Source organism: Vidua chalybeata, chromosome 11, assembly GCF_026979565.1.
Source record: "Vidua chalybeata isolate OUT-0048 chromosome 11, bVidCha1 merged haplotype, whole genome shotgun sequence".
NCBI lineage: Eukaryota > Metazoa > Chordata > Aves > Passeriformes > Viduidae > Vidua > Vidua chalybeata.
In genome coordinates, this window is record NC_071540.1 from 16,527,721 (window position 1) to 16,549,387 (window position 21,667).

General features: G+C 38.9%; 1 protein-coding gene and 1 long non-coding RNA gene across 2 annotated transcripts in view; one reads left to right on the top strand and one right to left on the bottom strand.

Annotated features, from left to right (window-relative positions):
* CDYL2 (chromodomain Y like 2) overlaps positions 1 to 21,667 on the top strand; it is a 56,471-nt gene that overhangs the window by 29,639 nt on the left and 5,165 nt on the right. Inside the window, exons 2-4 of the mRNA XM_053952906.1 lie at positions 2,770 to 3,364; positions 11,413 to 11,630; positions 18,413 to 18,585. Coding sequence (XP_053808881.1) covers positions 2,770 to 3,364; positions 11,413 to 11,630; positions 18,413 to 18,585 — 986 coding nt within the window. The remainder of the gene's footprint in view (positions 1 to 2,769; positions 3,365 to 11,412; positions 11,631 to 18,412; positions 18,586 to 21,667) is intronic.
* The window catches only part of LOC128793593 (uncharacterized), a 30,344-nt gene continuing 11,631 nt past the window's right edge, over positions 2,955 to 21,667 (bottom strand). Inside the window, exons 3-5 of the long non-coding RNA XR_008432838.1 lie at positions 13,032 to 13,168; positions 9,184 to 9,407; positions 2,955 to 3,040 (exon numbers count right to left, since the gene is read on the bottom strand). This is a non-coding gene — a long non-coding RNA (uncharacterized LOC128793593). The remainder of the gene's footprint in view (positions 3,041 to 9,183; positions 9,408 to 13,031; positions 13,169 to 21,667) is intronic.

A 21,667-nucleotide genomic window follows, 5' to 3' on the forward strand; every position in this document is an offset into this window, starting at 1 on the left:
CCACATTTTTTTTCATTTTCTCCCCAAAAAACCAATAAACTGAAATGAGGGTTGACCAGAAACAAAACATTTTGTCTTCAGTTTATTTAGTCTTTATTTTAGTTAGTTAAATTTGAACATTGATAGTTTTCTTCTGAAAGTGCTGTAATGACATGGTCAGTCTTACCCAAATATATTTGCTTTCTGAACGTTTTTTTCAGAAACTACTAAATTTGACCAAATTTCATTAATGCTTTTATTCTCCCTTCATGATGTGTTTAAGTGGTTAATCACATCCTCCATTGCTATTATTTTATTTTCCAGGAACAAAGACTACTCATATTTTCTCCTTTTATCCTCCTAATTGAAATGCAGGATGCCTCATCACCAAAATACTTGAGTGTGTTCCATATTAAACAACACCCTCCACAAAACCTCTTCACATAGAGCAACAATGTGAAAATAAGAAATCTGTGTAGTTAAAGATATGTGCACAAGTGAAAAAAGGAGAGGGTGGGAAGATGGTTTTTGTATGTGATCCCATAAAAGGTATTTGTCCATCCTTTCTGAAGTTCTTCCTTCAGTGAGCAAGTTGGGGAACAAAGCTGGTGCAATCCCTCAAAAAAAAGACAAGTAACTCCCAAGTAGCACCAAATTGACACAGAGTTTGTGTTCCAATTAAAAGGGAAGGGGAATGCATGTATTGTTTATCTGTGCAGACAGAAAAGCAGTAACCCAGACTCTCCTGTCCTGATAGCTGTGGTCTACCGAGTTTAGCAGCAATTTAATTTCTTCCCCAGGACATACATGTATGTGTTTTGCTCCTTGGTATAGCAAGCTGCAGTAATTAAGGTAACAAATCCACAGGCAGCCCACACAGAGTTCCGTGGTTCAATGTACAGCTTTTCTGGCTAGTCCCTGATAGGAAGATGAAAGTATTTTAAAGCCAAGGATAATTTGGACAGCTGCTCTCTATAAAGTCAACAAGATCATAATAAGTCTACTATTAGTTTGACAATTGAAAGCCACACATCCCACATGAAGAAAAGAAATGCTAGTTCATTCATTTTTTGAAGCCTTTCCCTCTTTCAGACAAATGATCTCAAACTTGCCCAGGCTGAGCTTCAGTTAATTGTTTTGCCTCTCTGAGCAATCCTGAAGGGGACTGTGCTAAATTCAGAGAAAAGAGGATGCCTTGCTTTGCTTCTGAGGTGGTTCTGTGTAGATATTTGATAAGCCAGAGCACAGGAGGAGCTGTTTGAGATGCTGCAGTGGGAGCCCTGGAGATGGAGGAAGGTGTCCACTATGACTCAGAGACAGATATCTTAGCACAGTTCCCATGTAAATGAACTGAGATAGAAGTATAATGTTTAGTTGCTAATTACATTTAGACTCCTTTGGGGAACCCACCAAGATTTCTATGAATGTACAGTTCCAGCCAGTGAACGAACAGACAGAATTAATGCATTGGTTTGCTCTAACAAGGGACCTAAAATGAACAATTACTTACACTGCTGTGATTGCCCTTCTTCAAGGTTAAATTCTCCTTACAGATTCCACTGTTGTTCTTCACATGAGATGATTTTTCGTTAAGGAGCAGTGAAAGCTGTTACATGATCTATCCACTTATTTATTCTTTTAAATTAACAGTATTTCTTTGGGTTAATGATAATGTTTTTTTTTTTTTCATTTCTGGCATCTTTATCCTTCATAAATCACATATTAAAAACAAAATTTAAAAATTAAACAATGAAAAAATAAAACCTGGGAGAGTCTTTGAAATTTTCGTTATTATAACTGATCTTCCAGCATTGACTTTTCATGGCAGATGTATATAACAAAAAGTTTTTGTTCTAAAAATCCTCCCTACCTTCCCCACATTACCAGGTATTATTCTAATACTTAATTCCTACTGCCATTACAACATTTTTCCTAATGACTTGATCTGAATTTTACTTGGTGCAGTTTAATCCCAACTGGCTGCCACTGGTGTGGTGTTTTTGGATTTTCCTCTGCATCCTCCCTCTACTTGAGGCTTGACCAGCATCCAGGTTTCATATAGGTATAATGATGTTAATTCACATTCAGGGTGCAGTCCCAATACAGTCCATTAGCCCTTGGTGTAGAAATGTTCCTTACAATGACGTTCTCCAGCACAGGCTGATAAAATTCATTCATTCAATGTAAGAATCCTGCCTTAATGCCCTTTGTTTCCTATTTTATTTTGTAATTGGTGCATTCAAAAATGTTGTGTATTTTCTCAAATATTAAATTCCTAAAAATACAAATTTGTGTAAATTGGAAGCAGTAAAGTGGATGTATACTACTGCAAACAAGAACTTTGCTATAAAATACTGAAATTTGTTGTCATCGGTCTCTGTTCAAGGTAGTTTCAAGACACAAAGAAGACTGGGGAAGCTAATAGGGACAAAATACATGTGTGGATTCAGGAGAATGATCAGTAACAAACAAAGCAGCAAAAAACGCTTTATCTGGCTCTTTGAAACTAGAGGTAGCTGAGGAATGTAACAGTAAGTCTCATTTTGCAACCAGATTTTGAAAGAAATTGTGCTTTCATTAATGATCTCAGACTCTCTCTTGTTTCGTCAGATTGGAGCTACTGCAAGTGCCCAGATCAGATTTGAGAATGTGTTTATGTCTCTTTTAATGTTTTCAGAAGGGGCAGTGGTCTTGCTGTCAAAATACCACTGGGGCTCTGCATTTCACTCCTGTACTGCCAGGTCTGTTCATGGGAATTCTTTCTGATACAGTTTTGGTTTTTCCTTTTAGGTAGAGAGGATTGTAGACAAAAGGAAGAACAAGAAGGGCAAATGGGAATATCTCATTAGGTGGAAAGGCTACGGGAGCAATGAAGACACCTGGGAACCTGAACATCACCTACTCCATTGTGAGGAATTTATTGATGAGTTCAACAGACTACACGTTACCAGAGAGAAGCGATCCAGGCACGGGAAACAGGCCAGCGCACCAAAATTACTACGGGAAAGCCGAGGGTCGTCTGTTGAGAAAATATCACATAGACCTTCTGAATCTGGGAAGTCTAAAGGATCAACACACAAAAGGAAGAGAATTAATCCATCTCATCAAAAACAGAAACGAGGATATGCAGCAAAGCCAGGATCTGCAAATGACAGGGCTGCTAAAACTGTGACTTACCGAACTACTCCCAGCGGTTTACAGATTATGCCACTGAAAAAGCCACATAATGGCCTGCAGAATGGAGATGGCAGCCATGAGAAAGATTCTAGACATTTTGGGAATGGCTCACAGCAGCAAAATGTGGATTTAAATGATCACGAAGGAGAACAAAACTTGCCCAGCGTGTTGGAAGTCAGTAACAATTCCCCTGTTGTGAATGGAATTGGTATGTGATTTAAACAACTCCTCTGTGGGGGAGGGGGTGCTAATTGCAACTGCAAGTAGGGCCCACTCGTGGAAAATCTGTTGTCACACAAGTGATATGGTGAGAAGCACACAAACAAGTTCCACACTTTCCCTACATTTTATACACTTTTTTTTTATCAGTTGGCTTCTCTCTTTCCCTTTCCCACGGAGTGACACGAAGCAGTGTGGGCTCTGTCACGAGATTTGCAGTGTAAATCCCTATGGGAAGTGAGGACAGAGCATGGAGCAGGAATGACAACTGAGATATGTATAATGCTGCAGCTTTGGGCTTGTGTATCACCACGTAACAAATCACTCCTCAGCTAGGTGTGCTCAAACCCAGTGGTCTAGAGGAAGCAGAATTATTTTAGAATTAATACCACTCTTGCTAATAAGATTCAAGTTCTCAGTATTAATGCTTGTCATAGTCAGGAACACGCAGAACAGCCAGGTCCTTGTCTCTGGCAGTGACTGGACACATCACAAGTCTTAAGACAGACTTTAGAGAAAGGTAAGTCTTGAAGTGAACAAGAAGATACAGGAGAAATTTCTCTCTAATCCTCATAGTTACTGACTGGCTTAGTTCTCAAAGAATAAGGTTTATATTCTCTATAGAAACTATTCCACTTAATGGAAATTAAGTAGCTTCTCATTATCTATATGTGTCCAGTCTTTTTGGTTTGTTTGGTTTTAGTCCTACCAAATTTACAGCCTCAATGGCATTTTGTGACAGTAATTTCCAGGAGCTAACAATAAGATGCACATTTCATTTGATCAGGTTTTGGGATTTGGGATTTTGTTGGGGGGGAGCTGACCTTTACTTTCATTGAATAGCCTCTTGTCCCTCTATGAAGGGATGAAGTGGAGGATGCCCTGTCAGTCAGTAGGCAGCCCCAGCCTTTTCAGCCTTCCTGCCACCTGGAAGGCTTTACTGATTCCGGAGAGTTTTGAGTATTTTCTTGTGCCCTTGGTGTGGGGGGTGGTTTTAATACATTTTAAAAACAGCAGGAGCTGTTCCAAATGATTTCCCACTGCTTACTGATACAGTGATGATAGAACCTTTGGAGAATTATTTTTTCTGCTCTTACACACTGCATAAAGGTTTTCATTGAGTGATCCACAGTTACTCTTGGGGTTTTTTTCCTTCCTTGTTACAGTTAATTTAGAACACAGCTTTATGTACGATCCCTTTCACTATGCATTTAATCTGCTTTACTGTTGCCAATTCACCTTTTTATTTTGATTCAGTGAAGCTCTTCAAAATCTTTCCTAGTTTTCAGTCTACTTATTTTGTATTGCCTTCAAGTTTTCCTCTCATATTTCTCTTCCCAGCTCATTAATACATACATTAAATAAACTAATCCTCCTGCAGGTCCTTGGGACAGCCAACTTGACATGATGAAAAAAAAAACATTTGTTCCAATTATTTATTTTTATTAGCTACTTTCTATAGCCCATGATAGTACTCATTTCCTTAACAGCTTCTGGTGAATTGCCCTGCCAAAAACTTTTCAGAAGTCAACATAAATTATATCACCCTGCTTTCCATTTTCCACCCTACTGGCAACTTGGCAAATGCTCCTTGATTTGGAAAGGAGAACTGACCTTGCCCAGTCTTACTGGCTATGTGTGGTAGCTACCATAATCTTTCAAACCAGGCATCAGATATGCTATTAAAAACTCCCAAACCAGCAAAATGCATGGTCAGATTTAAATGCATAAGTACTCCTGATGATATCAATGAAATTTGAAGTTAAAGCACTTAAAAGTGTATTTTGGCTTTTGCATTTTGAGAAGTTTGAGCTCATGTAAGAATGTTTAAAAAGTTACCTGCCTCTTTAAGACAATCTGAATATCTAATTACAGATGTGTATAAAGATGTGGTGGGTTTTTTTACTGTTTCTAATGAAGTATTTCTAATCACTTATGTTATTTGTGGGGAAGTTCAGATACAAAATGTATCTTTGAAATGCATTAATCCCCATATTTTAGAATGTTTTGTTTAATGAAGAACTGAAGGGTCACAAAGAACTGTAAGGCCAAATGAGCCAAAAGAGCTAAGGAATGGTCTCCATCACCCCTGATGAATAATCTCTGGCAGAGAGCTCTCGTTTAGTGGAAAGCTGCTTTGCCTGAGCAGCCAGGTGTTCTCTCCTGGCCCAAGAGCTGATTTCTGCAGCTCCTGTTAAACAGTTCTTTATGACAGCTTTTGCATTCTCCAAATCTATCACCTGCGTTCCGTATTTTGTTCCCCTTGCATTCTGTAGGCAAAAGAAAGAGATCTTTAAACTCTGCCTTGTTCTTTTCTGAAAAGTCCATACTCAGCAGCTCTGCCAAGGTCAGAAATCCCTTGAGTCCTGCAGAGTGGAGAAGACCACAAAGAAGAGAGATGAGACTGCCTGAGTAATAGTAGATAGAAATTGGTGGAGAAGGGTCAAAATCAAATCACTAGATTTTTTTCTTAATATTGCCCTGCAAGCCACATTTCCTGATACTTGATGAAACATCAAGTGGAAGCAACTTGCACTACTCTTCACCAAGTCCAACAATTTCCTGAACTTCCTCAGTGTTCACACTCACACAGAGGATGCCAGTGTGATTCTGCCCTGTGTCCCATTACTATCACAGAAATCCACACTAAAACCAGGCTGAAATTTTACAAATTGCAAATGAAGAAAGTTTCAGAGAAAAATGCCCAATTTGTTGAATAACTGAAATTTTGTTCCAAACATCTTGGGTTTCAAAACTTTCTCCAAATCTGAGCCAAGGTCCTAAGGCTGTGTCCCTAGGGAGCAGGAGCAGTGTGGCAGTCTGCTTGGCAGGACTCCCACGTTTAGTTTGGAGGCAGCCAGCTATGCCAGAGGTTTCAGGCAGTCTGCCACTGAGTCTGGAAGTTGAAAGCCTGGCATGCTCCATCAGTGCTCACAGGGCTCCCAGGCACTAGATGTGGAACAAAGAGGGAGCCTGGAGGACCTGGTTTGGCTCCTGAAGCTGTGGCTCCTGGGCAGCCCCATTCAGAATCCAGGGAAGCAGATGTTTGTGTCAGCTTTGAGATTGCCTGTATGGGACCCAAATGGAACCCAGACTCATTTCACAGCTAGGTGTAAAACTGCACAGAAAATACGTATAGAAATTTATGGTTTGTCATGAGATGAAGCCTAGATGTGGAAAAGTCAAAAATTCCCAACAATTTGAAAACCTGGCTGTAGGCCCAGCTCTGCTACCAGTGTGGGCCTATGCTTGAAGGTCTCCAAACCCCACCAACCTCAAGCAGTATTGTTTCATATTATAATAATATTTAACCACCAGTGCATTGGTGCACCAAGCAATATAGACAGTAATATTTAAACTAGAAGTAATCAAATAATAGCTGTTTTGTTTGTCTGTCCATGCCAGTTCTGTTCAAACAAATAACAGCTATTTGAAAACCAGCTTTTGATGACTCCTTAAATGAACATCCACCAGTCTCTTTAGTTTTGTGTATAAATCCACTTGGGTACAAGTGTTTCTTCTTCAGCCTCTAGACAAACTCCCATCAGGAAGCTTTTTACCCCAGAAGGATGAGCATGTACCTACAGGTGTGTGCACAAAATGTTCAGGGCACCCCACTGGAGGCCTGGTACCTTGTGGAAGTTGGGACAGATCTTTAATACCAAAAACTGTCTTCTACTTTCTACATGTCCTGCCATAAGGAGAGCAGAATCATCTTTACTGACAGTTATTTAAGGGGCTGCAAATTGGAAAATATTGAAAAACTCTGTGAACAGCATCCATTGATGCTCCCAGGAGCTAACAATACTGGTCTTTCTGATATTTGTTGTCTTCTGTTATCACATTTCTGTTTCTCTCCGGATACTGTAATTGAGAGTTATTGTTTTGTCAAGTTTCTTGACAGCATCAAAAAACATCCCGTTTTAATTCTCTCTTTCCTTTTTCTGCATCGCTCTTTTTCTGTACCATCTGCTGAAGAATTTCTGCCTGTCATGTATCACTAACTACTGTTTTTCTCTATTACGAAAATCTTTGTAGTCTCATGATGCCCTTGATTTAAATACTCTCTGTGACTTAGTCACTGCTTCCTCTTGGTTTTTTAGCTTATTCTGGTTTATTTCTTCTGAAAGAATACTGGCAGTAAAAGGCAAGCAAACATGCTTGCTCTCTTAGTTTGGTTAAAAAATCATTGCTTTTAGATATCTTACAGATGCTCCCTTAGCTGGAGAAGTCTGAAATTATTAGTAAATTATCAACAGAACACAGCTTTTAAGTATGTACAGTATTAACCATTACCCACAAGAAAGACAGAAAAGAGGCAGTTAAAGGCTATTGGGAAGACTGAGGAATGCCAAGCTGCTTTACCAGGGAGAGTGAAGGAGCATGGCTTATTTCACCTAGAAAAATTAAAGCCTCAGCTCCATCATCTTTTCCATTCAGCATAAATGCATACTGCTCATAAAAGCAGCAGTCCAACTCTCCTTCCCATGACACCCTGATTGTAATTCCCATCCCTCCCTCTGCACCAGTTTTAATACTTTTGAGGCGACAAGGTGAACTGCATCTCTTTGAAAATTAACCAGTTTTGCAGGGTGAGTTTTCAGCCAGAGCAGATCACCAGGCCAGTTCATGGTGTGGCTGCTCTTACTGGTACTGGGGTTGCTGTGGAGGGTGGTGGCACAGGGACTGCACCATTAAACTGGCTCTGATGAAACACTCAGAAAACATGTATCTGAAAATAACAGGAGCTTGAGGTGTCCTCCAGCAGTGGGCAGAAGCAGTGGAAGGAGATGTGGAGCCCCAGGTCCCCCAAAGCACTGAGGGTCAGTGCAATCTTTCCTCACTTTCTCCCACTCTTTGTCTGCCTCAGCCTTTTAGAGTATAGATTTCTAATGTGTTTTCTGCGGTGCCTGGTAGAATGGAACCCCAGTCTCAGACCCTTTGGCAGTGGTGGAGTACTGTAGAAAATGCAGGGATGGGCAGCTAAAATGAAGAGGATTACAGGATTAAAGAGGCTGGGAGAAGGGATGGCTGAGGGGCAGCACGATCAAAGTTTACAAAATCATCAAGGCCTCAGATATAATAAATGCAGAACTGTTGCTCCTGATATCCCTTGATAGCAGAATTAGGGACCACTCACTGAAACTGGTGGAACATCAGATAAAAGCACAGATGAAAGGAAATTCTTCTCTGTGTAGTGGCTACCCAACTTCTCAAACTCATACCACAGGAAGCTGTGGAGACAGACAGCATCAACAGGCTCAGAAGGGGATTAGAGAAATCCATGAAAAGGTCCACAAGCAAACACTGAAGGAAACAGAAGGGATGAGCCCTCTCATATTTCTGTACAACACTTAGGGATGATACTATGGGAAAGGACTGCAGAAAGCAACCAAGCTTGCATTTTCTCCTTAAATAGCATCCTTTACTGCCCTCTTTTACTGCCATTCTTGGAGAAGGATTACTGCATGCAGCAGTGGTCTGGGAACATCTTAGGTTCCCTTAAAAATATTGAAGCTTCTTATAAATGTCCTTATAAGTGTTGGCTTAGGTATTCCACAAGTTCTGCTGATTAAACACAAATTAATAATTAGATTTAAATCCCAGTAAAGAGCATTTTCTTCCATTCTGTTTTCTTTTTGTACTTAGACTAAGCATCAAATAATCAGTATTAAACCAGAAAACCACAGTTAGATGTATCTAAAGCTTCCTTAGTTAATTGGTGACATCCTTAATTTGTTTCACGTGCAGTATAAATTGCTTTGAGTCTTTGAATGTCTCTTTTTGCCTACCACAGTCCTTTTTTACCTTGACATACTCAGGTGCTGCTCCCCTTGTGTGCACTGAGCAGGTGCTGACTGTTGACCCTCATGCAAGGACAATCCCAGTGGCTCCAGAGCAGACCTTCAGGAGCTCCACCACCTCCACACAGCAGACGTGCTAAATTGGCCTGGCTCCACATCAGTGCTGTCTTTAGAGCGTGCTGATCATTTTCTCCAGTTTATCGGATTAAACAAGATTACAGGGATGCACTGGAGACAGGGAAACAACAAGCCACTCACTATACATTGTTCTGTTAATGATCCACTTTTGGAAGTGGCACTTTTTCATTTCCATTTCTCTCATATTTAATTTACATCTTTCCTCTGAATAAATTTCTTTTAGCTGGCATCCAAACATCTTACTGTCATAAGATCTATAGTTTCTTACATTATACATTCATTTACAAACTGAATACGTAAGAAAGAATAAAACAAACCAAAAAAAATTACTGTGAGGCTTTTTGTTGAGCTGGATTATCTGAGTGAATTAATCTTCTACTATTCTCTTACCATCTGTATTTAAAATAGCTGTAGCATAATCTTCCACATGAGGTGGATATTCATTACAGTTAGTCTGACACACCTTCCATTCAATGGGCATTTGTGCCTCTGATTTTGTAAGTTCTTGACACTTTTGGGTAGTTTGAAATCACCACAATTCAGTAGCTTATTGCTGATTAAGCATTGAATAGATAAAAATGCAATATTTAATAGCCTGCCTTAGTCAAGGAGTTAATTTGTTTCAGTACATTATTCCAAATGACATTGGTGTTCATTAGTAATTTTACAAGTTGATTTCTGTGGTAAGAATACATGTCAAAAAAACAAACTTAGGAAAAAGAAGAAACATGCCATAGGAAATTATTCATAGCATTTAAAGTTCAAGCACATAGTAATTTCTACACTTGTAGACACTTTTTGTCAAGAAAAGAAATTTCCAAGTCTTTTGGTTTCAAATTATTTTTTTAAAGTGATGATTTAATGGAATTTGGCCATGTTTGCATTGCACCAGGCAAACCCTCTATTCAGTATAACCCAAGCAATGCTTTAGATGGTATCTCTTAATTCAGCAACAAATGAAGAGCTTCCTGATTGACTGAACAGGCTCCTGGACAAAGGTGGACCCCTGTGTGTAGATGTGTGAGTACCCGCATGCACACACCACATGAGACCCAGTCACACACCGCTGAGCACTGGCTGTGTTTTCACATCCCATCTCCTAACTGCAGTGCACATACAGGATTTCACACACTGTGAACAATTCCACAGACCACTGCCAACTGTGAGGTGTCAGACAGATCAGTTACCTACATAAGCATCAGGCTGAAACATAGCTAATCCAAAATGAGGGTAAGTGATTTTGGTTTAGAGGCATCTATCATGAATTCACTGTTCAATTCTATTCCAGCAGAGTATTTTTAATTAGATGGTGATCACTTAAAGTATAAAATTTAAACCTGTATTCTAATATTCATGTCATCTGCCCTTTAAAAATTCCTGGCTATTTGAAACCAGGAACTGGAACAGGTCAGCTTTGGCAGGAGTAAAGAACAGAGCAAACAAAGGTGTTTTCATTCAGCCCTGTCTTGGCCTTTCTTAAAAATGGTGCATTGTGGGCTGGTATCTATATAAACAAAAAACAGTGACTTTAATCTCTGTCCCTCAACAACCTGCCTCTGCTTTATTTTTAATGGCAATAGTGTGAAACATCTGTAATTAGAAAAGGATTATTACATACAAACCTTGTAAAGCTCCTTCAGCACCCCTGCTCAGCACTGTCACCAGTCATCATCTATTGCCTATTACAGAAATACTGGAGCCATCAGCAAAGGAATGGTTTGCAGTTCATACACAGAGTAAGTCAGAATAAACTGTCTTTTAAAACTGACTTACTATTGCTCTTACTTGTTTTTAAGGAGGAATTATATCTTTCTTCTCACAGTTCTCTTTTTTCCCTCCTACTGGATACTCTCCAAAATGGCATCAGTTCCTTGGGTCTAGAGGTTGTCTGATCAGAGAACAAAAAGTTCTGCACGTTGGAGTACAGAATAAGAACAATGGCTTGAGGCCACATTTGACTAGCCAGGCACATTTTTTTTATTTATATTTTCCTATTATTTTATATTTATTTATTTTTATTGAAGCTAATAAAGAATATCACTCCATTTCTTTGATGGTATGGAGGTAATTATGCTTCATTCTTTCCATCTGCAAGGTTCTTCTCTGGCCAATGGAACCTTGAATCTACACAGCACTGTGAAAAGGAAACTTGATGGAGAGAAAGATTACGTCTTTGATAAGAGACTGAGATACAGCGTGAGACAAAATGAAAGTAACTGTCGCTTCAGGGACATCGTAGTCCGGAAAGAAGATGGTTTCACACATATTCTGCTGTCAAGTCAGACTTCAGAGAACAATGCACTGACCCCAGAGGTAAGTGTTTAGCCCTAAAAGCCAAAGAAAGCCATCCCAATGTGTGAGTTATCTTGCAAACACTGCATTTTCAATTCGATTTTATGTATTTTTTTTCCTAATTGATGAACTTAGAAAAGAAATCTGGAGTACAGACATATCTAACTTCTTCACACTTGGGACTCCTATCCAAAAGAATGCAATGGAAATTAAATTTTAATTCACATGTCTGAAAAAAAAAAATAAAAGTAACTAAAGGAATGGCAGAATCAGTATTTCCAGCATGGAATTGTGTGAAGCAGCTTTTCACACATTGAAGTTACTGATATTTACTATCCTTAGGAGAAATCTGGTCTCTTTGCTTTTACTAATTTAAATAGTGCTCCAGTTGTATACAGAGAATTTCAGTCTATATCCTGAGACAGCCTTTATAAATTCCATCTTGATCCCTAATTATTTTTTCTCTGAATCACTGTATTTCTTTATGAAATCTTAACCAATTAGGGGCTCTATCCTCAGGTGAATTGCATAAAGTCATACAACATATAAAAGATAAAAATTAATTCCCTTATTCCAAACATTATACACACAAGGGCAGACTCAGACTTGCAGCTTGTACTACCCCAGTACACACATGGATTACTGGGAGGGCTGAGGAGCTTTTCCTTCCATTCCCTGTGGCTGCAATGCCCTGTTATACCATTCCCATGTCAGAAGAAAAGGTGTGTCTGTAAGTGCTTGCTTCAGGATGGATGTCCTGGAGAGAAGAGAGCACACCTGAGCCCTGTTCCACAGGGGCAGTAGTGACCTGATGGACAGGGGCTGCCATGGAGCAGGGAGGGAGCACCAGGAGCTGCCTCCCAGCACCAGCCTGGCCTATCTGAGCATCCTGCAGGCAGAGCTCCTCCAAGGGCTGCCCTCACTGGGGAGATCTTGGCCTTTTCCGCCCTCTCTGTCCTACACAGCAACTTCAAGAGTGTATGAAATACCAGTTTGAGCACCACCTCAGGGAAGAGTAGATTGTAGCTTTGAGGAATCATTTTATTCAGTAGGAAAATGAGTAACTTTGAAGTTAATTACTTACAACGGGCAGGTATGATGAGTCCCCTTCTCAAATGCACACGTACACATGCACAGTAATCCACTGAGTGATATTAAATGGCTAAAACTGATGGTACATAACATTTACCACTCCTAGTTTTTAAACTATCTAATATTTAGAAGGACTATCTAGTGATTACCACAGAACACCAAACACTTTTAACACTAATTTCTTAAAATGCATTAGATTGCATCAAATCTATCACATCATCTCTATCTTAATTACCACTAATTGACACTGCAGGTAATTTAAATGAAGGAGCTCAAGAGTCTGAAAAAATATGAAATCATGGACTCTGTGTTCAGTCAGAACAGACATACCTTTACATTGCTGGCTGTGCTGTTCCACATCAGCAGTGTTCAGATGCTCTAACCAGGGGATTAATTCAGGCTCTTTGGATCTGCCAAACCAATCCATTTCATCCTTTGAAAGTTTTCAATATGGCAGGAACCCACCTCTGTGGAAGAATAAATGATAAGCATGTAACAGTCCTTTCCCTGCATCACAAGCGTAGACTATTTCTAGAACCTTTATTGAAGCTCAATTGAAAACCAGGAAATACATTTTAGAAAACCACTTTACTGACCAGGATGGTCAGGAATTAATCAGGTATTGAGTTCTCCACATGGAAATTGTCTGTTTAAACCTCATCCAGGCCAAGAGCAGTCGCAGGCTCTTGCCCTTGGAAGACTCATGGCTGTAAACATGAAACAGCTTCTTTGGCCTCAGTCCAGGCTGCTGCCCATGATCATTCACACCACAAAATCCAGCACCTCCAGGACTGGCAATTTGACATTCTTGCTGGCAATTACAGCAAAAACCCCAGGAACTGAAAGGAAGAAGGTGTTGAATGACTTGTCCCTGCAGTTTGCTACCCATAACCATAGGTGAGACAAACTGACAAAGTGTTTTAGGGAGGTTTAGGGCATTTTCAGTTTTGATACCTTTTATCCCCAGTGAATACGAAGTACAAACACACAATTCCTACAAAATGAAGAAAGTGTGTCTCATTTTGTGTAAAGAAATGCTAACTTCAAGCTTTATTAGACATTCAGTAAATTATGTTTGCCACATAGCAAATTAATCATTTATTCAGAGCAGGTTTATTTGATGTGCTTAAATAGTGGCCTGGTTATACTTGGCCATTTATGTTAAAGAAAAAAAAGGTGTGCACTCAAACAATCATTTTAAACTTTTAAGCTTATACAAAATCCCACTCACCTCTCAACAGCTCTGCTTCCCTTTGTGCTTTATAGGAATCTTCAGATGAAATTTAATAGTTGTGTTCAACCATTGGCCCCTGCTATTTATGCCAATTTAATTAAAATAGCAAAGAACTTACTTATACAAAAAAAAAAAAAAATCTAAAGAAGTCTACCTGACTCTTCATCCTATGTTATTGGTAACTCCATTTGTGCAGGTGATTTTAGCATTAAATGTGCCAATGATCTTCCCAGCAGCCTTTGCACTGATTGATGTTGGCTCAGTGCTTCTTTAGTAATTGAGTTTTTTCTACAAAAATGTTCAGGGCAGTATAGAAATTCTTTCTTATTTTTTACAAGAGCTTATAAAACTTCCAAGACAGTGTCATGAAACAACACAGCTTGTTCTTATTTCAGTAGCTTAGGCTTGCTACTTTTGTTTTTTTTAATACATTTGTGAAATATTTAATTATGAATTCTATTAGGGCATTTTTTCTTGTAGGACTTTTGCTGCTGCTGAAGCTCTTTCTCCAGTGATGCTGCTGCTGTTTTAACTCAGCACATCTCAAGGATCCAAATTCTTTTTCAGGCTAAATGGACCCATCAGCTCTTCTCATTTAACACTATTAACAGAGCTAGGAGTTAATATTCCCCTGAATTAAAAGTGAAACATTTTCTAAACAGCCAGTGCTTCCATTGAAGAGTGACAGAACTACCTCAAGTACATTCTCATATATAAGGATCAAGTTTCAAATTTCAAATGTGAATAACAGGGTTTAAATTTCTGCCAGGTGCATTTTGGAGCACTGGTTTGCCTTCACTTTTCCTAACCTGGAAATAATAAAAAAGAGGCAGGCACAAGTTTACTGTTCTCTGTAGTTCTGCTCTCTACACAAAAGTCAGTTGTGGGTTTGGATCAGTGCTTGAGGCTGGAGCTTTAGAGGTTCTTAAGTCCTTTAGGTGCCAGACAGAAAGGACTTGGAATCAGTAACACAAAGTTTATTTATGTAAAAAAAATCACAAGTGGGGAAGAGATTCTAAGAACAACAGAATGGCTTTAAAATTTGGGTTTACAGTTATATTTACAGAATAATTATCTTTAAGAAGATCACAGTGAATCCTCAGAGAATCAGAAAAATCAACTTTTATTAACTAGTGCTTCTATGTGAACAAGAGACTTCTGTTCAAGATACTTTGTGTAATAATGGTGATAAATTCCTAGCTCTTTGATTTTCCCAGAATGTAAGCAAGATAAAAAGCAAAGGGCACCAAATACCTTTGGAAATTTCCTACATCCAGCAAAAGGCATTAAATTAAGCTCTTAGAAGTTTAATCAAGTTTTTAACTGGTTCATGTTTATTTTGCAATATAAGATAACCTGTTCAAGAACTAATTAGATTACTTACTTGACAGGATTAAAAATATAAGCAACTTCTGAGAAGGTGATAATTTTATTATATATTTGTGTTTCAATAAAACAGTAAGTGAAGCATTAGGTCTAGTCTAAATTTACAATCCAGTCAACTATCATAACCTAAATAACTGGCCCATACTGTTCTGTAAATACTGCCTCAGGAACTTTCATCAAATGCATTCAAATAGAAATACTGTCCCCACAACTGAAAATTACCTGAAAGGCCATAAAAAAGCTAATTAATAAAAGCACGGATCTGGAGAATATTGCTAAGGAGCTCTGGAAATAGTAGTATTAGATCTGGTCCACTAGAGAAAATAAAATTTAATTGGACAAATGCCATAGTTTTAGCAAGATGGGGAAAGGTTTAAGGGCTATGGTAAAAAGAAAAAGAATATGGAATCTCACCAAGAAATGTAACTAAAGACAGGTTGTATCTCTGTATGTGAGAACTGAATTCACTTCCACATTAAACAGAAATTTGTCCTTAGAAACAGAGAGCAGTTCTAAACTAAAATTATATTTACTTTACAGTAGTACAGTTCAACACACAGTTCTGCAACCCTGCAGACAAACCAGCTCTTTTATAATTATTTTCCTGTTTGTAGCTTCCCTGTAATCATAGAAATGGCTGGAGAGAAATGTCCATCCCCAGATAACCCACAGGGAAAACCAAGGCTCCAGAGGCAGCAGTGAGTAGCAGCTGCTGTAACCAGGCTAAGTGACAAAGGGACCTGGGGAATTTTGGGCTGCACCAGCAAAGGAACCATGGCAAAGTTCCTGACCAAGTGAGCATTGACTTGATTGGCATTGCTGGATTCCAGTGAGCCTCCAAGCACCTTTGGACGATAAAGTTAAGGACAAACTTAAGGTCTTTAGAAAAAAACATGCTTTTTGGAGCCTGATAATGCTGATACATAATGGTTTCCTGGTTTCTTTTGATAGAAACAAGTGGAGCAGGGGAACTAAATTTCCCCTCCTGCTCAAAAGTAGTAACCAAAGTTTTCCCACTTTTAACCATATCTGAGAAACTGATTCCTAAAAACAGACTCAATGTCATCCTCTCTAAATCACTGAAAAAACAGTGATGGCAGAATACTGTTTTTTCTTACAAGAAATGTAACCTCTGCTCAAAAGTTTGGATGTGTTGCAGATGGCTTTAGTCATCCAGATCAGTGAGAAGTGAGATAAAAAAGAGGCAGGTTTGTAACAGGAGTGATGTGTGTGAAGGAGAGCACTGGTAACAGCAAAGAGGTGGCACATAGGCAAATACCACTGGAGGAAGGGGAATAATAAAGAAACTTGCTGAACGGGTATCATCATGGCATCATACTTAATGCAACATTCCTCACTGGATAGAAAAATGTTTGACTGGTATTCCCTAATATTAATTATACATTAACCCTAAGAAAGAGCAGATTGTGAGATCTTTTACAATGAATTAAGAGGATAACATTGCATTCACATGGAACTAGGAAAACCAAAATACTATTTTTTTTTAAATTTTAATAGCTACCACATTCTAAAGTTTTTATTTTAAGAGTGAACAAAGGTTTTAGTGGGTTTCCCCTTTGTTTCCCCATTATATGTGCAGCGTTGCTGTGTTTCTCTGAGCTGAGGGCTCAGACAGCCTCTGAGACTCTCAGAATAAACAGTGCTCCTAAAATTGCTGATGACATTTTTGTACCTGCATAAGAATTTCAAATACACTTCCAAATTCTGCAGCTTTTAATTACTTCACTTCCACCCACTGTCACACACTGAGTATTACAGGCGTTCTGAAGTGCTCTTGTAGAAGTGAAGCATCTAAAAGTTCACCACCTGCTCTCTCGTGCCCAGTCCCAGCAGCCAATAATACTCATCTTTACACAAACCCATAGGGAAAGCAGCACAATCCATAGGATTTCTATTAAAAGGCTAACCAGGGGGTGGCATCAACAAAACTTCAGTGTTTAGGGACATTTCTTAAACAAGGCACTTCAGAGATCTAAAGAAGTTTTGGTAACAGAAAGTAGTGAACAGAAATAATCACAGGCTAAAAAATCTTGGCTTTCTCTCACATGGAAACTCTATTTAAATCCCCAGCCACATTTAGCTCTTTCTTACCTAAATTTACACCAACAGCAAATCTTTCGGTGCAAAAGAGAAAAATTTGAGACAGCAGGAGCATGTCTGTAGGAACTACTTTGACACATGGGTATGATTAAGGATAGGAGGTGTCACACTAGACAAAAGCAGGGCCCTTGCTGTGAGGAGCACATTATAGAAGAGAGGGGGCTGAAGTGAGTTACAGATCACAAACCACACCCAACTGTCACCAAACAAGAAGTTACCCATCAGAAGTTTATGAAATAAAATTTCCTTTTAAAAATCATTAGGAAACAATTCTCTGCTCAGGTGAAAGGCCATTTTCCTACAATACCAGCAGCTCAATTCTATACAGATTTTGATTAGGTTTGATTTATGGTGTAATTAATAGCTTGATCCAGTTGTAAAACAAAGTCAAAATGTCTCTTTTGCAAGGGACTTTTATAATTTAACTTCCGTAAACTGTAAAAATGAATGTTTGTCATGTTGATGTATATGATGTCCTCTTGTCCTGCTTTGCTCTGGTTGAAGTCATATAAACCAAAGTAGTTGAAGAACAGAAAACTGCGGTTTACAAATTTTACTTTCAAGCTGTTGAGGTTAATAATAGGATTTTGCTGTGATAAGCATGTTCCCGAAGATACAGTGATATACACAATGAAAATAAAAAAGTGATATTTGAAATTATTAAACTGCAGTCAAATAGCATAAGCTGGGTAGAATTTCCCATACAACAAAAATCCGCCAAGTCCTAAAACCTCTTTGAATTAGTAAAACATCAACAAAGCACTGCCAAATATAAAATATTCTGCAAACTCTCAGTGGTATCATTCTAATGATTCTAATATCATTTTATATTAAAATTATATATATAATTGATGTAACTATTAATAGTGCCCAAAATTTAAGTCTCTCAAAATCAATAAGGTTTGTAAAAGTAGGGAAATGATATTGCCACGGCATGCATGTCGAATTGTTTACTTTTCTTTATCCACAGATCATGAAGGAAGTTCGGAGAGCATTGTGCAATGCATCAGCTGATGACAGTAAACTCTTACTTCTCAGCGCAGTGGGAAGTGTATTCTGTAGTGGCCTAGATTACTCATATTTAATTGGCAGGTTATCCAATGACAGAAGAAAGGAAAGCACTAGGATTGCAGAAGCTATAAGGTGACCCAAGCTTACCTATGATCTCTAAATTATGAAATGCAGTGTGTGATTATAAAGATATTTACCAGGTCCAAAAATGTTGTATATTTAAATGTTGATTGCATTCTAATTATAGTCCTGCAAATTTGTTTAGTAAAAAGAAACTTGGACCTTTCCATATTAGAAAAGAAAGCACATTTATTTCAGTGCTAATATCCATAGGGATTTATTTTATTCTAATTCTCTGTATTTAATATTTCAAATCATTCCTCCAAATTCAAATACAACTTTGTTGCTGTTTTTCCAAATTCAGTATTGCTTCATGTTCTAAAGTGATTCCTGAAAGGCAGATCTTTTACTTGTTTTAATGTTCATCATTTTAATTCATTTCAGTCCAAATGGGAATCCATGGCTTACTCATATTCTATTGAAGTAGCAGTCTGCCACTGTATTTCAGAACCTTACTAGAAGGGTCTCCACTGTTCTTCTTAAATTTAAATTACTTAATATGTATGTAAATGTAATTTTATTTTTGTAACTAAAATGCGACTTTCCTTATATATATATATATATATATATATCACATCACTGTAATAGAATTCCAGGGTTTATGACATGCAGTCTGCAAATCAATCTGCACAACACATCACCAAATGTTCCATTATCCACAAGGCAGATTTTCCAGTATAAATCAATATTATTCCACTAAAATGGTATTTCACCAGTCTGTACCAGGAGATGATTTGGTCCCCTTTTTTCCCCCCATTTCCTACAAATAAATATTCTTCTGAGAGCTTTAAAACTTTATTCAACAATTCTATGTAGGAATATTGAAGAATATCTCTACTTGGGATTTATTAGTATAACGTAAGATCAGGTTTAGGTATTACACAAAGTATATTAACCACCAATTATCTTGGTTATAACTACTGCAGATCAGTTTGGATTCCAGGTTAAAAACTTTTGAAATTCTCAAAGTAGCAATTCTTTTGAAAGACTTTAAAAGATACTTCTCAAATGTAGTAAGTTACAAGCTGTTTATAAGACCCTAAATATGCTTGAATGTCATGGTGTGATATTTTTTAAAAGAGAAAACCTTTGAAGGACACAGCCTAAGTTTATTTTTTAAATGTGAGGGGTTTTTAACAATGTGGAACCAAAAAAAAAGTGAGGGTAGAAAATCACTATTCTTGTTTGAAAACACAGGCACACTCATCGCCCACCCAAAGATACAAATTAAGTAATATTCTTGTAAAAACTGTGCAGTTAGGTGTTGTTATATAAGTTTACATTTATTTGCACACATCTAATATACAGGTATACTTATCAATCCAACATTTAAATAACTATAAGCCAGACTGTGATACTCAGTTTGTCCACCCTTGGACTCACAGAATACTCTTGAAATACTGGTACAATGTACTGCTTGTACCTTGTCAAGAATGTCGGCTTCAGGCCCACTGAAAATAGATTTTTATTGTACTTCTGGAAACAATACCCTACGTTTTCCATTTAGCACTCTCTGTGCTCTCTGTGAACAAAGGACTCAGCTCATGGAAAATAAACTGTAATAAGAGAAGAAAAAATGTCCATTGCTTTTTTCAGTGGTTTGGATGTCCTAAAATACATCCATGGATCTCTGCCTCCACTGCTTTACATCAAGTTAGAGTTGTATCAAAGTGAAATTGAAATCTTGGTTACCATGTGTTCCCACTTCCCAAAGCATGGCTCTCTTATACCAGGCCCAAGTTACAGCTGAAGTTTCAATCCCTACCAAGTCTCCTCTCCCATGAACGGTTCAGTCCCTGGTGCCATGCCCTCAGCCACCGGGCTTGGCAATGAATGGATGTGCAGCACTGCAGCTCCTCTGCAGGCACTGGTCACAGACCCATCCTAGACCCATCCCAGGCCCACCGGTCTGAGCTGCCACCATCCCCACGCCCTCCCGGAGCGGGGAAAGTGCAGACAGGCTGCACAGTGTGGCCTGCAGAGCCCTGAGATTGACACACTCCTGGAAGGCATTCCCAGCACTGGGCTCACCCCATCAGCTGGGCAGCGCTGTGGGACCTGAGCCACAACATTCTGGGTGTGCTCAGAAGAAAACAGACAAGGACAAATGTACTTGCTCAGCTTCTTTACAGCCCTGGATGTACCTACAAGCCCTGACCAGCAGCAAGAGCCTGAAACAGTGCAGAGGTGTCTGAGCATCCCAGCATGTATTCCACGGTCAGCCTCCCAGATATGCTCTAGCAAATCCAGAAGCCTTCTGCAGACACTTTCTCCTATATTTAGGCATCTGGATCTACAGTGCAACAACAGCTGTAATCTGAAATCCTTTTCAAAGACTGCTTTGAATTGAAACAAGGATCCTGTAGGCCAGAAACTCCCTGTGTGAACTTATGGTTTGAAGACAAGGAAATGTGCCAGTTTCAGGGTACAGAGACAACCCACTGAAACAATGCACCAAACAGGAAACAATGGACTGCTGGTCACTGCAGCTTCTGGAGACCAAAGGCAGGCATTTGTTCCCCTCACCATCTCCCAGCATTGTAGCCTTCCACTCCATCCTATAGGTAGCATGTTCCATACCCATCCATTTTGTACCCATCCATCCTCTGTGCTCCTCGTTCTTCCCTCACAATAGAGGCTCGCTGTGCCTTCTCAACGTTATGTTCCACTCTCTCCAGGTCCTCCCTTCCTTGCTCACTCATATGAAGACTTCCTTCAACCCTTCCCCTCCATTAATGTGTTCTGCTTTGTTCTTCCTTCACATTATCTGTTTCCTCTCCACATCCCAAATTGCTCTTCTATATTCACTTCCAGTCCCATTTATCACCATGATTCCTGCTTTTCTCCACAACACTGGTTTTATCTGCCTCCACAGGGCCCTCAGATTTACTGCCACCATTTATCCTTAGTTTGCTTTCTTTTTACCTATCATTCATCACATCCCTATTCAAAACTGTAGTCCTGTCTGAAAGACTTACATAACTACTGAGTTTCTCAAAATTCTGGAATTAATGAGGTGCAGTGATCCACAGTCACTGCTCAGTCATAAACAACCAAAGAAATAATGAGATAAGGGAACAGCATTGTGTCTGCA